This window comes from Ambystoma mexicanum, chromosome 6q (assembly GCF_040938575.1).
Source record: "Ambystoma mexicanum isolate Mex_15411 chromosome 6q, UKY_AmexF1_1, whole genome shotgun sequence".
Lineage (NCBI taxonomy): Eukaryota > Metazoa > Chordata > Amphibia > Caudata > Ambystomatidae > Ambystoma > Ambystoma mexicanum.
In genome coordinates this window covers 572,398,404-572,413,889 of record NC_090937.1, presented here as the reverse complement: position 1 = coordinate 572,413,889, position 15,486 = coordinate 572,398,404, and the positions used below count along the sequence as shown (strand labels likewise).

At 45.7% G+C, this 15,486-nt stretch overlaps 1 protein-coding gene and 1 non-coding gene across 2 annotated transcripts in view; one reads left to right on the top strand and one right to left on the bottom strand.

Moving 5' to 3' along the window:
- C6QH4orf33 (chromosome 6q C4orf33 homolog) overlaps positions 1-15,486 on the top strand; it is a 302,616-nt gene that overhangs the window by 228,364 nt on the left and 58,766 nt on the right. Inside the window, exons 4-5 of the mRNA XM_069631055.1 lie at positions 7,498-7,549; positions 7,643-7,842. Coding sequence (XP_069487156.1) covers positions 7,498-7,549; positions 7,643-7,842 — 252 coding nt within the window. The remainder of the gene's footprint in view (positions 1-7,497; positions 7,550-7,642; positions 7,843-15,486) is intronic.
- Positions 4,846-5,009, bottom strand: LOC138517226 (U1 spliceosomal RNA). Its single transcript, XR_011282438.1, has one exon. It is a non-coding gene; the product is annotated as a U1 spliceosomal RNA (small nuclear RNA).

The window sequence follows — 15,486 nt, the reverse complement described above, 5'->3', positions numbered from 1 at the left end:
TAGAAAAGTATTTGCACAACGTTTTAGAAGTCTTTGAAGAAAAGAAGAATCAAATGTAGGGCCACAAGCTGATTAGACTTGTGAGTAGTAGAAGGTGCAAGCAACTCTACAGTAAGAGGTAAGTTCTCTCAGACTTTTTACAGCACCTTTGTATTGAAGAAAAAGTGCAGCAGATGCCTTCTGTTCCTGAGCAGTTCTACAGATCTCACTGTTCCTGGGCCTCAGGCGTGGGGACAAGAGGGAGGACTTCTGGAGACTCCTGCACTGCAATGGGATGGTCACCGCTTGTAACCGTCAATCTTCAAATCAGTGGCTGTTCAGTGTTTCAGCTTCTCGCGTCGACTGCAAATAGCAACACTGCGGTTCCTGGCTATCGAGATGGGCTTTCCTTGCTTCTGGGGTCCCGCACTCTGTTGAGGGGGCTCAGGCTCGGTCAATCCTGCTTCCTGGGAGTCCGCAGGAGCTTCCTGGAGCTATAGGCCAGCTTAAAAGCAATGCAAACAATCTGGTGTTCCTCTCCATGTCTATACGGTTTCCAGCAGCAGCTCTGTGGAAATTCAACCAGCTACAAGATGGATGTCCAGGTGGCTTACTTTGGAGTTGATTGGTCCCACCAACTCAAGGGAAGAAGTCGTCCTGGCAGGGGCTTCTCTGTCGACACAAATTTAGAGTTTAAGCACAGCAGCAGGGCTTCACTGGGTAAACCAACTGTCTAGGAGTTGCAGCAGGCGTCCCCTTCAAGTTCTTCTTCGGTTCCTTCGTCCAGTGGTCGACGCTGCCTTCCAAGCCAAAAGCCTCGCCTTTTATTCAGTATTCTCCCATTCATTCCAGCCATGCTGTCAGTCACCCAGCAGGGTGGCTGTCTTTGCCGGACAGTCAGCCGGCCAATCACCACAGAGTGCATGTGGGTCTCCTAGGAGACTAAGTAAAGGGAGTTTCGGGCACCTCCCTCACTTCCTGCCTACCCCAGACACCCTGGAGCCAGAGGTGGCCTTCACTCATGAATCCTGTTAAAGGCAAAGTGAACAATCCTTCGTCCAGTGGTCGACTCTGCCTTCCAAGCCAAAAGCCTCGCCTTTTATTCAGTATTCTCCCATTCATTCCAGCCATGCTGTCAGTCACCCAGCAGGGTGGCTGTCTTTGCCGGACAGTCAGCCGGCCAATCACCACAGAGTGCATTTGGGTCTCCTAGGAGACTAAGTAAAGGGAGTTTTGAGCACCTCCCTCACTTCCTGCCTACCCCAGACACCCTGGAGCCAGAGGTGGCCTTCACTTGTGAATCCCGCTAAAGGCAAAATGAACAATGGGGGACCAAACCAGGTTTGGCACTCAGAGTAAATCTCAAGAAGGACCTTTCCACAAAGAGATGGCGAAAAAAGAAGACCAGGGCCATTTTGACAAAAATTGCACCCTTGGGTACTTTACTGCAGCTGCGAACGCAGCCTGCGGTAAATGCACCCCACGGTAGTTAAAACAAAACCACTGCCGCCAGCCATTCAGTGAGAAAAGGGTAACATAAACATTTTACATGAGAAGCTAGACAAAGGGGATACTAGGTAACCCCTCCAGCACCCTTTTGTAAGATAGTGGGGATCATTACGAGGTTGGAGGTAGCCATGGCGCTATTAGCGCCATGGCTACCCCCATACCGCATACCGGGTCCGGGTTCCCTGAATGGGGAAATAACGGCCCATTCCAACCTTGGAGGACCCGGTATTTCCCCATTCAGGGAACCCATCCCCATTCCCATTGAGCCCCCATAGGGCTCAATGGGAATTGGGAGGGAGCTAACAACGGGCCTGTTAAAAACGAGCCCGTTGTTAGCTCCCTGGTCTGTTAGCGGGGCCCGCTATGGGCACCTGGTTTTACCAGGTGCCGTTTGCGGGTCCCGTGAGCAGACTCGTAATAGGGCAGTAAGGGGTTAACGGCGCCGGCACCACTACCGGCACCATTAACCCCTTACCACACAGCTTGTAATGACCCCCAGTGTGTGCTGGGTCTAGACGGTTACAAATGTAAGTAAAGTCAATTTCACTTTACTGCTCTTGGAAACAGTAGTTTATCTTAGAGAAGGTATTTAAACCTTTGGGAAATCTGAAAGACTTCCTTGTGCCACTGCACTGAACGTGCTGTGTGACACAATGTAAAAGATGATGCCTATGGAGTTTATCAGACTCCACAACCAAAAGAAACACAGTGTTCAAAATCACATAAAAATACATGAGAGAGTGGGAAAAAGGGTCTCGGTCTCTCCAGGTTAAAAAAAATCAAGTCCTCAAAATCCAAGTTGCTGGGAGTCTCTAAGGTGGAGGGAATTAGCACATTTCTGAGAATTCTTCCTAACAAGCGGTGTCCTTCCCTTTAGACTGCATTCCATCAGAGGAAGAGTCTGAAGTTAGTCTAGATTCCTTGGGCCCTGACCCAGCATTGGCTCCCATCCCAGTCCTGTTGCATAGTGATAATTCTTATGAGGATAGTGTTCACGTAGGAGGTGTAAATACTTCTACTGTTAGGAACACTGGGCCCAGTCCTACTGATGTAGCCTCCTTCATGGTAACCCCACATGGTAACCCCACAGGGTCTTGCCATGGTTCCTGTGGGGGATACTCAGTTGGCTGGTAGGCCCTCTCTTAATGTTCCAGTAGCATCTGTCATTCAAGCTGTGAATAGAGAAAGGTCAGGGCATCTGTTAACATGAGGGGAGCGTTTCCTAGAAGAGGGCTGGGTGAGTTGAGTCTTCAGGACTTCAGTCCTGATAGGCCCTCACCAGACCCTTCAAGCACCGGGTCTCAGAATCAGGCTGTCTTAGCCAAGCCTAAGAGTAAGCCTGGGCCTAAGGGGAAACCCATGGCCAGAGGAGTTGGAAACAGAAAATATTCCCTCTGCCTTACCTACAACTTATGTTGAGGTAGTTAGAAGAGCCCCTATTCCTAGTTTGGAAGAAGGACCCCCATACAACTTTGAATCATATGGGCCTCCTCAGCTGCCTAGTATACAGGTAGAGGAGAGTCCCAGGAGAGAAAGAAGTATGGGCCAACAGAAAAGGAAACCATTATATTTAGGCCTAGGGAGAAAGGCTTGCTTCCAAAGGGAGGATACGCCTCCAGTGAAGCAAAGGATTCACGAGGAAAATGGGTTACTGCAAAGTAAGCCCACCTGGCCCACCAGAGAAAAACTTGAGAGGTTCGAGGTTACTCAGGTTGTGAGGCCTTTCCTCCTACAGATGGTGTGTGACATTCCCCTGGTGATGTATCCTATTTTCCGGATATCACCTGGGTGGTATAATACACATTCTTGCTGGCCCATGATGGGGGTCCCAAAAGAAATGTGGATCTGCCCTATTATTTCAATATGACTACAGAGCGAAATTACATTCTGGGTGGGCAGGGGCGGATAGGTGGCTGTAGGGATAAGGGAAAGCCAGGATATAACGGGCGAGAGGGAGAATATTTCACCAGAGAACACGTGTTCTTATACAGTTGCTCTTCCTTCACTGTTCTGATCATAAAACTTAAAATGTAGTTTCTAACCATATTAACCCCATTTTCTTCTGATTCGAAAATTTACCTTCAGGATTACCTCTCAGCAAGACGTGTTGCAGTTGTTTCATGGACTCATTATTCCTGCACAAAATAGACAGACATCTCTGATATCCATCTCCTTCAGAATCTACAGCTAAGTTTAAAATGGTTTCATTAGTACATTGGCAAATAATGCTACCTGATCATCCTCCTGTATCTATTCAAAGTGCTTAGGAACAAAATACTTCAAGTTCTTATACATTACTTGTAGCACCTTCACACACTTTCAAACATGTATAATTTTGTTGTTTCATTTTCACATCCAACCATACAAGGTCTGCATAATTTTTGTGTATTACAAAACCTGATTTCCAACATTGAACACCTGTTATCCCACTTATGGGGGGCTTATGTATTACCATTCTAGCGGTGCATCTTTACCCAAAATCTGAAAACGGGAGTACTTGCACTCCGGTTTTCCAAAACCTCAGAGCGGCTGTCGCTGACTGACTGTACTGGGTGTTAGGGCCAGCCAATCACAACATTAGTGCATACATACCTACCTATTAGAGGACCACGCAGCGTGCCCGCTCCGGTTTTCCAATTAAAAGCATACACGTTCAGCTATTGTCGACTTTACTGTCTGAACAACAGGTATCCCACATCTGTATGAGGACCCCCTGCCCCTCCCTGTGCTGATGGCATGGATCCACTACCCCACAATAGCCTGGGGTCCCATTGGGAACAGACACAGCACCACCTGTCTGGGGTTAGGCGTCTGTGCACTTCACCGCTTCAGTGAATGCTGTGGACCTGAGCTGCTGAGCGCTGACTCTCTTGACTGCAGCAAAAGAAATTCTGCTGCAAGACCAGGGGCTCTGTGTGCAACTAACCTACTCACACGCTTTACTTTTGCTTTCTTTCACCAATAAATCTGGGCTGTGAACCTGAGCTGCTCAGCGCTAGCCCTCTTGACTGCCACAAAATAAATTCTGCTACAAGACCAGGGGCTCTATGTGCAACCAACCTACTCGCACACTCTACTTTTACCAATAAATCAGGGCTGTGGGCCCGAGCTGCTCAGCGCTTGCCCTCTTGACTGCAGCAAAATAAATTCTGCTACCAGACCAGGGGCTCTGTGTGCAATCAACCTACTCGCGCACTTTACTTTTCCTTTCTTTCACCAATAAATCAGGGCTGTGGACCTGAGCTGCTCAGCGCTCTCCCTCTTGACTGCAGCAAAAGAAATTCTGCTACAAGACCACGCTCTATGTGCAACCAACCTACCCGCACACTTTACTTTTTCTTTTTTTCACCAATAAATCAGGGGAAAGTGCGAACACAGTCCTCCACTACCAGAAATAATGCAGTAGAGCATCTCACATTTGGGGACATTGCAGGGGTCAGCAAACCCGATGTGCAATGGATGATCCTCACCCTGGGCGATCTGCCTTTCTGATCACAGATTCTCCCCTGCCAGGTAAGTATGAGTTGGAAGCGGAAGGGCAGGGGTTGGGCTAGTTCTGGAAGCCCCGCTAAGATAGGGTGAGAAGGCAGGCCCTGACCCAACCCTCCAGGAAGCCCTGAGCGTCTGCAGAGCTGCCTGTCCACCGTGTAGGGGGAAGCTTCAGCAGACCGAGCCGATTAGAGGAAGCACATTGTAGCACAGTTCCTTTCTCCCATTAGGCCCTGCTCGGCCCGAGATTTGCATGCATTCGGGCCTGGCTGCCAGCAGGCCCAGTCGGATAGCAGGAGGGCTGGAGCAGGCCTGTTGCAGTCTGCCCACTGGCCTGTCGGCCCCAGATGGGCCCATGACCATGCTCAGCGGACAGGTCGCCGCGCTTAACAAGAGCGTCCACCAGCCTACCACAGGCACCCACGAAGAGTGCACACCAAGCACTGTCTCAAATTCAATTTGCAGGCGGGTCGGGCACCGCAGTGGGCCAGGTGGATATTATAATTCCATCTGGCGCCGGCCCACGCGCCTCGCCTGCCCACGCGCCTCGCCTGCCCACAAATTCTTTGACTAGTTGCGGGCAGTAGCTAATATTCCCTAATATCATCGATCATTCACCTGAGCAGCTCCTCTCTCCACTCAGCGCCGCGGGCGTGGTCAGGTGCAGGCCTGCACTCAGTCAGCTCGCAGACACAACTCATGCTCCTCCTGCCTGCAAACAAAATGGAGGGAGCCCAGAGCCAGCCCAAAGGCTCGAACGTGCCATGCGTTTTACTTGGCCACGCCCCCTTGCTCCTGATTGGAGGATTGGATGGGGTAGCAGCTGATTGGTCAGGGGTAGCAAGCCAATAGCCAGGGGTAGCACTTGGTACCCCTGGCTACCCCTAAATGACATCCATGCAGCCATCCGATCACACTGAAGGCTCCTTTGTGCTATGTTGTGTCCCTACTCATTGTGTGGGTACATTAATGTTAGGCTGCGTCCTGTCTCCGAAGCCACAGGCACACCACATCAGCACCACGAACATCATCTCTGTGCGCTACTGGCACACAAGGGGAAGAAGGAAGTGTGCCCCAGTGGACATCCGGAAGAGGCGAACGGGGAGCCAGAGGACTACAATTGAGGAGAGGGAAGCAGAGCGTACCTCATTTTTCGCTGTTCCTCCTGGAAGGAACATTTTATTTACACAACAAAAAACAATGGTAGATTGTGAGCGACTACTGGAGGATAGTGCCCGGAATATGCTTGCAATCCTCCAACCTGATTGGCCAGGCTGGACAGAACCTTCTATAAATGTTGCAATGAGTGTAAATGGCTGGATGATAAAGAACTGTAATTGATACATTTTCCTTATGAAAGTGACACAAAGCTACATTTAGCAGCCAAATATGTGTCTTCTTTAAGGCCAATTACACATGTCCACACAAAAGACCCTTTAAAGCTGACTCACTTATTTTCTTGTTGTTTGCATATTTGACACACACACATTTCTTTTAAAGCATTATTTTAGTTTACATTTAAACGTTTTATGCTTTACATGCTGTTGATAAAACAAAGAGGGAAAAAGAAAGAAAAGAGAAAAAAGAAAAAAAATAAGTTTTTACATTTGTCGAATTTAACATTTTCTTCACATCATATATTATATATAACAAGAGGCATGATGGTGTGTTTCATTGGCTACATACAGGTGACATTATCACATATTATCTTTTCTTATGTGTCTTCAAATCTTGAAAGCACATTTAAAATCCCAGATGACTTGTTTTAGCGTTGCATTTCTTTGCATTCTGGTAGTTGTATTCTTCCATTCAAGGCGAAGAAACTAAAATGAACACCCTGCTAATTTTGCTTAACATTTTTCTATAAAGTTTTATATATTTTTCAGGTTCTTTTATGGTTTGTGTAGTCTTCTTCAAGCTATCTCTATTTTAATTCGACCATACTTGAAAGCCACAAAAGACACTGGAACAACTAGAGTTGGGAAGCTATGTAGTAAAGTGCCCATGTTGTAGACTGGTTTCAAACCCCAGATGTATCACTCAACTAAATTGTTTGATACTGGGCAAATCCTGTTCTCCCACTGTGCCTTATCTTTCAAAATTAGAAGTCCCTAGGTGTGATTCTCTTCACACTACGCGTTTTCAAAGAATTATGAAGGATCACGTCTTTTGCCATACAAGTATAGGTCATTAAAAACAAACATTTTAATATGCAGAGAGTTTAACATGAGTTATCATTTAAAAGATGGATATTTCAAATCTCAGATAAGAGCAAGCCACTTATGTACGGGAAAAAGACAATGTGGCATGAGCTGATATGTGGCAGCATGGATGCATGTCTTTAAAATGAGATTAGTTCTTTTAAAAAATGGCCTCATGATTAAGTTAAAAAAATGTGCAGCGCGATTTAAAGGTAAAAATGTATTGTGATGGCAAAATCTGTTCCAGGCGATTCCTGGTACAAAAACGGCGTTGTGAAAGCATTACATTTAATTCAGTGTTCATTTTTGTATTTTACAGCCACGGGCAGCATTTGTTGTTGCTTCTTTCAGGCAGAAGAAATGCATGGAAAGTAAGTTTAGAATTAATTTAGTTAAGCACTAAACTATTCTCGGTCCTACTGTGTGTGGGTTTTTCATTCCTACGTTATTTGTGCCTTTTGCAGCAAGAACTTGATCTGGTATTCGATGTCACTAGAGGAGAAAGCAGATGGGCGGGAACAGCGCACATTCCATGGAGCTATTTCCCAGCTGGCGTTGATCGGTTCAATGCCTATGCAATCCACGGGTCTGGGGAAAGGAGAGCCTATGAAGCCCTGTACCCTGTACCCCAAAGTGAAATTCACGTCGGACAGCAGCCAGATTTGTAAGTAGAAATGTTGCGTGGGACGATGTGTATTCATAAACTTCAATGGAAACCCGAAATTATGAACAATTCACAGCCAATGACGAACGCCTGACGCTTCATTTATCGCATATCGGGACCGGTGTATACATTGTTCGCGTTGCTAAATCGCACAATGGGCTTTATTACCAGTTCGACGGTCAGTGGCGTACTGGGAGGGGGCTGGGGTGGAGGGCATGGCGGCCATTTCAAGTCAAGTAAAACTTTATTTTGGTCGCAAGTCCATAAAAGCATCATATAATACATAAAATACATGATAATTCATTATGCATTACTCATTATTCAGTACTAAAAGCAATAAAACCATCATAACATTATGCCATGATTGTACTCTTGTTGCTGTTTCACATGGGTTAGGGGATACCATGAGGAGAGCAAAACTCGCAGCCTCAAGGTTATCTCCCTATGCATGTATTAACCAACTACTCTTTGTAGCCAGATGTGGCAAGTACGACACAGACACTTTGAGGATTGCTCAGGTATGATAGCGCCACTATCGTGTGACAAATCCCTTCTGAAATTAGAATTGGTTTCAGGTAACTGTACCTCAACCTCGAGGTGTCCTGGCAAATCAACATGAAGTGTGTTACATTTTCTGTGGTTGCCTTGCACATCGGACACAGGGCAGACTCTTGGGGGCTTGCAACCATCAGTGTTCCTAATCTAATAGAAGGTATACAGAATAATTCCCGAATCTTGGAAGGAAGCTTTAATCGTGGCAATTTTTAAAAAGGGAGACAGGGCTGATCCTAAAAACTATCGCCCTATCGCCCTTTTGGATGTGCTGGGAAAATCTTTGCAACCCTTCTGCTTCATGATCTGAAAGACTGGGCGGATAAGAGTGGTATTTTGGACCTGAGGCAGACAGGCTTTGTGAGGGGTGTGGGCACCTCCTTAAACCTCTTCTTATTAAACTTACTTAAGGGAAGGAGCTTTGAGAAGTAATCAACGCTGTTCTTGGCCTTTGTGGACCTCGGACAGGCGTTCCACAGGATCCTCAGGAGTCATCTGTGGGCGAAACTGCGGTTGTGGGGTTGCCCTGGCGATCTGTAGAGACAATTGAAGCACTTTATACTAGCACTTCGGTGCAAATTAGGCTCTCTACAAGGGGAACGCTATCGAGTAAAATCTTTACCTTCCGTGGCCTGAAACAGGGATGTGCCCTGGCCCCTCTACTTTTCTGTCTATATATCTACGACTTAGGACTATTCCAGGAGAATGTGCGTGCCTTTCCACCCTCAATAAACGGAGCCCAGGTTCCGTGGATTCTTTTTGCAGATGAACTGGTCTTCCTTGACTGTACTCCTATAGGCCTCCAGCACCGCCTCCAAGCTTTTGAATCATACCTTAAGAGCAAGGGTATGAAAATCAATGCAAGTAAATCTAAGGCCCTCCCGATGAAGAAGGCTAGAAGGACAAAAAAAGAGACCTTTACCTGGCAGGTGGGTGGAACTCCTCTAGAGACGGTGGATTCAATAGTGTATTTGGGGGTCAAGATTAATAGAAACTCTGATGAGGCTGCCCACTACGCTTACCTATGGCAGAAAATGATCCCTATGGTGAACCAGGGTAGGCTGGTACACCGGAAATTTGGTAAATTCACACTAATTCCCATCATCTCCTTCTATAAGCAAAAGGTGGCACAGACCATAACCTATGGAGCCGAAACTGCTCTCCGCCCCTCAAATGAGTGTTGGGAGAAATAGGAGGGTCAGTTTTGGCGCAAGATTTTGCGCCTGCCAAATGATCTCCCGTTGTGCAAAATTCGATTTGAACTTAGGCTCCAGACTTTGGAGTCACTAGTAGCTTGGAAGGCAGTCTCACTATATAGGAAATGTGCCCTAAAGAATGTTGAGAAATAGTTTAAGATCCTGGCCTTGGCGAACAGACTGGTCAATGGACCATTTGAAGAATGGAGAAATAAAGTGGACTTTTTTTGCGGGATAAAAATGTGTCCGTTGACCTGCTGTTGTCTAACTCAATGAGTGTGAGAAAGAAACTGCTGCTCTATGATTGGATTTCCACCATGGATCAATGCAGTGGTTTAAGGTCTAAAGATCCCATGTCTGTGGAGGGATGCAGAGCTAGCGAACTTCCGAAATTTATGATTAAATTCCCCGACCCCAAATGTCGTGATCTTCTGCTTAGATGTCGCCTAAATATTTTGCACTCAAGAGAGATTTTGTTTAAGAGGAAAATGGTGGGGATTGAAATTGCCAACTGTCGATATTGTATGAGCTCTTGCTTGGTGGAAACCCCGGAACATCTAATAATGAAATGTGAAGCACTGACTAAGATTCGAATGCTATATTTAGAGGAGTCATCATTGATGGAAACAACTCTTTCGAAAGGAGAATGGTGGAAATGGATGCTAATTGGTGACAAGCCTCGGATTGTTATAGCTGTGATGAAAATGTTGGAGGTTGTGCTAACCAACTAGGGGGAAATAGGGACGGAAGAGGGGGATTAAGAGAGTTTTGGGATTGATGTACATCCCTATTGTCCCAATGTCAATTTGACATAGTATCATCTTATGAGTTGGTGGAGGGGATGTTGTAATATTTACCGTTGGTATTTAGAATTGAGTTGATCAGGGAAAAGATTTTATTCCTAGTGGAATGGCTGTTGTTGTTGTAAGTTATGGATGGCCTATCCTCTTATTTTTTTCCCTGGGGAACAAAGAATGTTAAAGGTTTTTTTTATCAAGTTAATGATTGTTTTTATACATGTTTGACTTTTTTAACCAATAAAACATTATTAAAAAAAAGAAGGTATACAGATCTTTCATACAATACGCAGGACTGATTAAATTGACATAAGCTATAACACCTTTGGACAATCTGCAACTACCATGATCCAAACCAGCAGACAATTTCAAAGCATCATGAATTAAATCAGTCCTTAAGCGGCTGTTCGCTGAAGAGATAACAGCCTTTTTTCCTATTGCCTGGTAGGTGGTCGTTGGAATTTCCCATAGTGTACTCAGGTTCAATTCAAATAGGCATTTTTTTACATGGATGAGCCATTTCAAACTTCTCTCTCCCTCCAAACTCATAAAATGTGACAGACCCCCACGGTAAGGTTGTATAAATTGTTCGTGTTTCGAAATCGCACAATACCATCTCTTGTTGTTGAGGGCTGCTGGCTAACTCCCATGGGTAGTTGCCATCTCCTACTATGGAGGTGCGTGCTGTCACTTTCTTGTACACGGCCACCCTTTCCAAGTTCGTCCTTCTCCAGTCCCTGGTTTAGACATGGTTGGTGCCTTTCAGTGTAACTTCTATAGCTTGGCTGTATTTGGAACCCGTTAAAGTGTCTTTATGGGGCAAGCCTATCTTCACCAAGTCCCCTTCGCTGATTTCCGTGCAATATGTTGCTTTGCGCTTGTCACCCTGAGATTTCTGTAATCTGAACACAATGTCGCTCATGTCGTTGTCGTCGTCCTCTCTGACTCTGTGTAGCCATGGCGGTACTAGTGTGGATGCAGCCCTTCTCCCTCTTAACATTTGAAACAGAGAAACTCCTGAAATGGGATTTGGCGTCAAGCTATGCGCTGCCACAGCCTCTTTGACTATTTTGCAGGGATTCATTCATGATGCGCATGCCATTTTTAAGGCTCCCTTAATTAATTGGTTCGCCCTTGCAACCAGCCCATTGGCCTGTGGGTGATGCAGGCTTGCTCTCGATTGCCGTATATTGTGCTTTTTGAGAAAGCTTTCCATATCTCTGGAAACAAACTGAACTCCATTGTCCGCCACAATCTCTTTGGGGAGTCCTTCGCTTTTGGAAGACGGCACTGAGCACTTCAATGAATGTGCGTGATGTCTGGCATGAATTCAACTTCGACCCACTTGGAGAGATAGTCCACCATGACTACCCCGTATTTGTTATCGCTTGACATGCCGTCCATCGGACCAATAAAATCCAGCCCTATTTTGTGCCAGACACCTAGTGGGATTTCCGTGGGTATCATGGATGCTTGCCTCATTTTTAGCCGTTTGTCACTGTTTGAGCATTCATGGCATCTCTCAATCATTGCCCTCACTTCTTGGTCCATTCAGGGCCACCAGTATGCGTCACATACTCTGCGTCGTGTCATATTGCTTCCTAGATGATCTGCATGTGCTCTGCATAGTATCACTTTGCGGATGATCTTGGGGGAATTATTTAGTCCCCTCTCATTACTAGGCCATCCATCTCTGCAATCTCGTCATTGACTTTCCAAAACGGTCGCAGTCCTCCTGGGATTGCTCTCTCGTTTGGCCAACCTTTGCCGGCCCATTCTGCTACTCGGCCCAGGGCATCATCATGTCTCATTTCCTCCTGCCAATGAGACTCGCTCATCTCCATAAAGTAATTGTTTCTTATGTCTCCTATGGATGCCACAACACATTCATCTTCCAGGAATGTTGTGCCTGAGTTACTTTGATCCAGCAACCTGCACATGCAGTCCGTTTGGGCGTTCTTCCAGCCGGCAATGTGGGTAATCTCGTATGTGTACTCTTGAAGTTTGGCAGCAAATCTTGCAAGGTATGGCGTCACAGTTTTGGTGCCCCCGGGGCTCAACATATTCACCAGCGTTTTTTGGTCGGTGACCAGGTGAAACTTGGTTCCCCAGACGTACGACTTGAAGTACTCTACTGCGCAGCATCTCCTTCTCGACCGTGAAGTAGTTTTTCTCTGAACTGGACAGTGCTTTTGACGCAAAGGCAACCATTTATTTTGGTGTCTCCCTTTTTTGGGTGAGGGTGGCGCCCAAGCCGTACACACTGACGTCTGTTGTAATGTACGTTTCCCATTCGGGATTGAACAGTTTGAGACACAGAGCATGTAGGATTCTCTTCTTGGTTTCAGTGAAGGCCTCAATTTGCTGTGATTCCCATATGTACAACGCTCCTTTCCTTAGGAGCTCTCTCAAGGGAGCAGTGAAAATCTGGGACTGAATTTCACGTAATACTCTGCGAGACCCAAAAACGATCAGAGCTCATCTTTTGAGGTCAGGCTGGGGTGTCAACTATGGCTTGAAGCAGGTTTTTCTTTGGGCTCACTCCTTCTTTTGAAATGTGGTAACCCAGGTATTCTACTTCACTTGCTCCAATTAGGCATTTCTCGTGGTGAAGGTGGACTCCTGCGCTCTGAAGCTTGCCAGGGACCTCTCTCAGCACTCTGTCATGGGTTTCTACGCCCTTGGCATACATAAGGATGTCGTCTTGGAAGTATGACATGTTGTTGATGCCGTGCAGTAATGAGTTCATCACTCTTTGGAATGCCGACACGGCGGATGATAACCCAAATGGCATTCGTGTGTATTGAAACGTGCTGAATGGCGTGATGAATGCTTTGAGGGGGCGTGTAAGCCTTGAATAGATCAATCTGATGGTAGACATCACACATATTGAGTTTGGAGAAGATTTCTGCTTCTTTCATCATAAATATGATTTTGTTGATGCTGGGCAAGAGAAAACTGTCTGTGACCACCTCCAAGTTAAGGCTGCATAGATCTATGCACACTCTCAAGTCGTTGGAGGGTATTTACATTCCTGCCTGCTAGAGTTCCCACATGGCTTGCCTTCAGCCATAGAATTACGCTCTGTAGTGCAAGGATCTGCTGAAGGAGCAGACTTCAACTTGGAGGTCTGATTCCCTCATTCAGGAGGAGCGCTGAGGCCCAGCTGTCTTCCTGGTGCCTCGCTCTGGGTCTGCTTGCTTTCCGGCTCGCTTCGCGCACGTTTCTCGCGAGATCTCGCTAAGTCAAAATCTCGCGTGATAGATCCCCACAATGGGCAATTCTCATTTTTTTAAATAAATCAATCAGCTGAAAACCCTCTTGGTTAAGATGTTTTATTACACCAGTTGCAGATGTACAGCTGCAATGAAGGCATTACCTTTCAGAAGACTGCTTAGAAATAGCAATAGCACCCCTTAACAAAACAGGACAGGAGATTGCAGGAGGGCGGGTAGTTTTTGGGAATGGCCATAGGATCCCTCATGTTGATGTGTGGGTAACAAGTCAAACTGTAACAGGCTATCTGTCCCTTTGTCTGTACTCCTCTGCCAGTAGTTTATGCTTATAGGTGGTGCCAAAGAGCCACCCAAGAGCCAAAATTAAAATTAAAAAAATGTCCTGCACCCTCCAAGCTTACTGCTGCTTATCACAAGTTAGAAGCATTGCTTCCAATTGTATAGTTGTCACTACCTGCACTCATCGCACAGTAACCTTCGTGATTTGGTTGGCTGTCGTATGTTATTGCTGAATTGTCTTGCGAGTGAATGTAGACTTATTATGGTTGTAGCCAGTGCTCCCAATTACATCTGGAAAAGGAGGGATTATTTTACTTCTCATTTTTTTTAAAGTTATTTTAGTCAGTCAAAAAGTAATTCACATTTCCATTGGGGTATTTTTCAGGCCAGTAACACAGGGTGACCAAATTTAAAAAAAATGTTTTTGCAGGACACTTTAGACGCAGAAGTCTATTGGACATAATCTGCAGTGCATGCTGTTCTGTGCACATTATTTGAACACCTCTTTTTACTGTTAACCACGTATTTTTGAAAAAGTTAGTGGAAAATTGCTATTTAAAAAATACATAGCTATAAAAAATAGCGTAACTCGAAGATTTCTATGCGTACAGGGCACTAACCTGTTAGATTTCTCTCCATGCCGGTGCCAAGATTTCATTTTTTTTAACCTTATTTATCTTGCACACAGGTAATACAAATACATGCAGTTATTACTTATTACTTCATACATTGTACATAATCAATGTCCTTCTGAGTCTCAGTGTTCATGTTCAGCCTTATCCATCAGGTATAGTTTGTACCTTTCCCATATATTCTTCGGTCTATCTGAGGGAAACACCGAGTCAATATACAGTTCTTCTATATCGTTCGTCCATACCATGTCTTTATCCCAATCAGCCTTAGTAGGGGGGTTTGCACTTTTCCATTTCATCAGAATCACCCTTTTGGCTATTAGCAGACTCAAGTTTAAAAGTTTACGCCATATCGGGTTCATTTTCTCAACCACCCCCAACAGGAATATCCGGGAGGACCATTCCACTGGTTGATCAGCCATCCCATCTAGGGCCTCACATACCTCCGCCCAGTAACCTCTTCGCTTTGCACACGCCCATAACATGTGATAAATGTTTGCATCTTCTGTATTGCATCTCGGACAGTTCCCCGCCATGGTTGGATATATACGTTTGAGCTTTACCGGGGTGTAGTGTGTCCTTTGCACTATCTTGTAATGGATCAGACTGTATCTGGAATTGCATTATATTTGTTCGGTAAGCGCACAGATCCGGGACCATTCCTCATCATCAATTTGTTGTCCCAAGTCCTGTTCCCACTTAGCCTTGACCGTGCGGTTCTCCGCCGGGCGTGTCTGGAGTATGATCTTATACAGTGCTGAGGCCGAGACCTTTTGTGATCCCCCTGTGAACATGTATCCTAGTCCCATATTTAACGCTGGCTCGTTGGGGAAGGTAGGGTATGTAGTTTGTACTACTGATTTTACACGGGTATATTGTTGCTTGTGTCCACTTTTATTCCCCACTACATCCTTGATGTCTTCCCACTGAATGAAGCTTTTATCAGGGAATA